Consider the following 5257-nt stretch of genomic DNA (forward strand, 5'->3'; position numbering starts at 1 on the left):
CAACAAGGGAATAGTAATTGGATGAACAAAAACCAAAATTTCAATTGGGGCAATCAGAACAATAACCAAAACAATCAGGGTAATTGGAATGGCAACAACAACAATTGGGGTGGAAACAACAATCAAGGTGGTTGGAACAATGGCAACCAAGGAAATCGGGGGCAAGGCTTTCAAAGGCCCCCAATGTATCAACAACCGAACAATCCACCCCCATTTCCATCCCAAGTTCCTAGTTCTTCCAACAATGAAATGGGGAGAATTGAAATGATGTTTGAATAGATGATGACAAAGAATGTAGACTCTGATGCTCAGTTGGCTTCCTACAATACTTCAATCAGAAACTTGGAGGTTCAATTAGGCGAAATCTCACAATCCTTGAATACTCATCCTAAGGGGGCTCTACCTAGTAATACAGTAGGTAACCCGAAGGGTGGGAACAGTTCCGGGTATGTTATGGAGGTAACTACAAGTAGTCGACGAGGCAGTGACGTGAATGCCTCCAAACAAAAAGAAATTTTAAGGGATGAAGTTGAGTTGCAAGAAGATGAGATTCCTTTGGTGGTTGAAAATGTGATTGATGAGAATGTGAATGAGATAGTGAGGATTGATATCCAAGATGCCGAAGTGGAAACTCAGAATGATGTGAACCCGTCTAGGGAACACGTAATAGACATGCCGAAAACGGTTGTGCCTAAAGCCAAGGCTCCTTTGCCAAGGCCACCTCCACCTTATCCTAAAGGCTCGCGAAATAGAAAAATGAGAATCAGTTTAAGAAGTTTATTGACATGATGAAGAGTTTATCCATTAATGTGCCTTTGGTGGAGGCTCTAGAGCAAATGCAGAGTTATGCTAAATTCATGAATAATTTGGTGACAAAGAAAATATCCATGGATATTGAAACTATCAAGATGACCTATCAAGTTAGTGCAATAGTGCACTCAATGGCCTCAAAGCTAGAAGATCTCAGTGCTTTCCCATTCCTTGCACCATTGGGAGTGCGGACTTTGCCAAAGCTCTATGTGATTTGGGAGAAGTATCAACTTGATGCCCTACTCAGTTTTCAAGACTTTGGGTATTGGGCAGCCGAGGCTGACTTCCATGAGATTGCAAATGGTAGATAGAACTATGAAGAGACCATTGGGTATTATTGATGATGTTCTTGTCCGGGTGGACAAATTTATCTTGCCATCTGATTTTGTGATCTTGGATTGTGAGGTAGATTATGAAGTTCCAATCATATTGGGAAGACCTTTCCTTGCTACTGGGAAGGCCTTAGTTGATATGGAAGCAGGGGAACTCACCTTCCGGGTAGGTGATGAGAAAGTGGTCTTTCATGTGTGCAAGTCAATAAAGCAGCCCAATAGTTCTGAAGTGTGCTCTTTTTTGGACCTTGTCATGGCAGTGATAGTTGATGATACTAGTGCAATGATCAATGTGGAGGACCCTCTAGAGGCAGTATTGTTGAATCTAGATGTAAATGAGGATGAAGGCCGAGTGGAGTATGTGAATGATTTGCATGGAATGGGCTCTTACTTTTATGAGCCTAGGAAACTGTCTTTGGATCTTGAGAATAGGAAGACTCCACCAACAAAACCTTTAATCGAGGAACCTCCGGTGTTGGAGTTGAAGCCGTTGCGTCCACACCTCAGGTATGAGTTCTTGGGACCTAGTTCAACTTTGCCAATTATTATTTCTTCTTATCTTACTAACATGCAGGTTGATGCCACATTGGTGGTGCTTCAAAAGTGGAATAAGGCAATTGGATGGACCTTAGCTGATATTCGGGGGATAATCCCCGCATTCTATATGCACAAGATTATTCTGGAAGATGATGCAAAACCCTCTTTGGAATATCAAAGGAGGTTGAACGAGGTAATGTAAGAAGTTGTGAAAAAGGAGGTGATCAAGTGGTTGGATGGCGGGGTTGTGTACCCCATTTCTGATAGCTCTTGGACTTCGCCAGTGCAATGTGTACCAAAGAAGGGTGGTATGACCATGGTTACAAATTTGCAGAATGAGTTGATTCCAACAAGGACTGTCAACGAGTGGAGGACGTGCATAGACTACCGCAAGTTGAATAAAGGGACCCGTAAAGATCACTTTCCATTGCCTTTTCTTGATCAGATGTTAGACAGACTTGCTGGTCATGCCTTCTACTGTTTCATGGATGGGTATTCTGGGTACAACCAAGTTTTGATTGCTCCGGAAGATCAGGAAAAGGCCACCTTCACTTGTCCATATGGCACTTTTGCCTTTTCTAGGATGCCTTTTGGGTTGTGTAATGCACCGGCTACATTTTAGCAGTGTATGATGGCTATTTTCACTGATATAGTGGAAGATATTTTGGATATGTTCATGGATGAATTTAGTGTTGTGGGTGACTCGTTTGATAAATGTTTGAAAAATCTTGATAGAGTGTTGGCCCGTTATGAAGAAACTAATCTTGTTCTTAATTGGGAGAAATGCTACTTCATGGTTGAGGAGGGCATAGTTCTTGGGCATAAAATTCCAAAGCATGGTATAGAGGTGGACAAAGCAAAAATTGATGTGATTTCAAGGCTCCCTCCCCCTACTTCAGTCAAGGGAGTTAGAAGTTTTCTGGGGCATGCGGGGTTCTACCGGAGATTTATCAAAGACTTTTCAAAGGTAGTTAATCCCTTATGCAAGTTATTGAAAAAAGGTGCCAAGTTCATGTTCGAGAGAGATGTAAGCAAACTTTTGAACTTCTCAAGCACAAGTTGACCACTACTCATATTATTACCGCACCCAATTGGAGCTTGTCTTTCGAGCTTATGTGTGACGCGAGTGATGTTGCGGTTAGAGCGGTCTTGGGTCAAAGATTGAACAAAATATTTCATCTAGTGTACTATGCGGGCAAGACAATGAATGATGCTCAAGTGAGCTACACGGTGATTGAGAAAGAGCTTCTGGCTATTGTGTTCGCAATAGAGAAATTTTGGCCGTATCTCATGGGTTCCAAGGTCATAGTTCATATCGATCATGCCGCACCCCGGTACTTGATGACGAAGAAGGATTCCAAAGCTAGGCTGATGCGATGGGTCTTGTTACTTCAAGAGTTTGATTTAGAGATTGTGGACCGGAAGGGTAGTAAAAATCAAGTGGCGGGCCACTTGTCCCACTTGGAGGAGGAGGGGAGGCCTTGTGATGGCCTAGATATCAATGATTCATTTCCTGATGAGCAACTCCTTTCGGTGTCAGTGAATTGTATACTATGGTTTGCGGACGTTGCTAATTTCCTTATGACTGGGATAATCCTGTGTGAGCTCTCTTCTAACCAAAGGAATAAGCTCAAGTGGGATAATTTGGACTTCTATTGGGATGAGCCGTACTTGTTCAAGATCTGTATGGATGGTGTGATCCGAAGGTATGTCCCGGAGGAGGAGCAATTGAGTATCTTAGAGGCTTGTCATTCCTCTCCCTATGGTGGCCACCATGGCGGGTCGATGACGGCTTCAAAAGTTCTTAGTTGTGGGTTTTATTGGCCAACTTTGTACAAAGACGCAAGTGAACTTGTGAAGAGGTGCAACAAATGTCAAAGAGCGGGTGGAATTTCGAGAAAGATGAGATTCCTCTCAATACCATTCTTGAAGTTGATATTTTTGACGTATGGGGCATTGATTTTATGGGCCCATTTGTTAACTCGTGTGGGAACACATACATTCTTGTGGTGGTTCACTATGTTTCAAAATGGGTTGAAGTCGTGGCTTTGCCCAACAATGAATTCCGGAGTGTTGTTGCATTTCTCAAAAAGATAATTTTTACTAGGTTTGGAACTCCTCGTGCAATTATAAGTGATTGGGGGGAGTCTCATTTTTGTAATAGAGATTTTGACACTTGGCTTGCAAAGTATGGTGTCAATCACAAAGTTTCTACTCCTTATCATCCTCAGGTGAGTGGCCAAGTTGAATTCTCAAACAGGGAAATCAAGAGTATATTGTCAAAGATGGTCAATGCAAATAGGACTGATTGGTCAAAGAAGTTGGATGATGCTCTTTGGGCTTATAGGACTGCTTACAAGAATCTGATTGGTATGTCTCCTTATCGGTTGGTGTTTGGGAAAGCTTTCCATCTACCGGTTGAATTAGAGCATAAGGCCATGTGGGCTTTGAGGAAGCTGAATCTTGAATGGGATGTGACAGCAAATCTTCGTGTGGAGCAGCTTAATGAACTTGATGAATTCTGATTCCATGCCTACTACAGTTTATCCTTGTATAAGAACAAGATAAATTACCTTCACGATAAGTATGCTCGTGGCAAGAAGCTCAAAGTGGGTGATTTGGTTCTCTTGTTCAATTCTCGGTTACGTCTGTTTTTGGGAAAGCTTAAGTCGAAATGGAGCGGACCTTTTGAAGAGGTATTTGTGACTCCGTTTGGTGCACTTGACTTGAAGAACAAAAATGGGTAGGTTTATAGAGTTAATGGGCACATGGTCAAGCACTACCTGGGCAAAATTAATGATAGCCATGCGGTGGTACTGCTCCATCTAAAGTGATTTGAAAGTAACTTGTGTCGTGCCGCGACGTTAAATCAGGCGCTTCTTGGGAGGCAACCCATGTGTTTTTCTTTGATTTTCTTTTAGTGTAGGATTTTCGTTTGGACTAACGGGTTGTGAGATATGTCTAGGATTGTTTTGATGCAGTGCAGGACCAAGTTGGGAAAAATGTGCACTCTCTAAAGTTTGCACTGCGGCCGCAAAGGCCCTAGTGCGGGGGCAACATTTCAATGCGGTCCGCAGAGATGATTGGTGAAGAATGGGGTTCTCTGAAGTTTTCCACCACAGCCACAACTCATTTTGTGCAAACCGCGGTGGACCACTGCGGCCGCAGAGCATTTCTTGCGGTTCGCGGTGGGTAGGTTAAGTGGGCCCCATGTCCTTTTTTCTACAACTAGGACCTGAGGCCTTCATTTAAAACTTTTCGTTCATTTGCTTTCCAAATAGTAAAAAGTACTATTCATCCAAGCCCTAACTGCACGAATTCAATCACTCACTGTCATTCATCTACGTTGCATCCCGTTACTAGTATTTTTAATCTTCCCTTAGTCTTTAATTGTGTTTATTTTCTTTTAATTGATTAGTTATATGTTTTCTTCTTCCCTTTCTTTTTAAATTTTTAGCTTACGGTTACATAATATACTTAGAATAGGATTAATTAGTTAAATACAATGATTAACTACCTAGTGGGTTCATAATATGTGCATTTAGGCTTAAAATGAGCAAAATCTAAAACTCTAGGTT

At 42.0% G+C, this 5257-nt stretch overlaps 1 protein-coding gene across 1 annotated transcript; it reads left to right on the forward strand.

Annotated features, from left to right (window-relative positions):
* Positions 1-282: 282 nt before the first annotated feature.
* LOC138868238 (uncharacterized) lies at positions 283-4426 on the forward strand. The gene is made up of 5 exons (XM_070145767.1): positions 283-558; positions 795-966; positions 1403-1499; positions 3302-3385; positions 4222-4426. Exons 1-5 carry the CDS (start codon positions 283-285, stop codon positions 4424-4426), a joined length of 834 nt encoding a protein of 277 aa, XP_070001868.1.
* Positions 4427-5257: the final 831 nt, after the last annotated feature.

Source organism: Nicotiana sylvestris, chromosome 5 (assembly GCF_000393655.2).
Source record: "Nicotiana sylvestris chromosome 5, ASM39365v2, whole genome shotgun sequence".
NCBI lineage: Eukaryota > Viridiplantae > Streptophyta > Magnoliopsida > Solanales > Solanaceae > Nicotiana > Nicotiana sylvestris.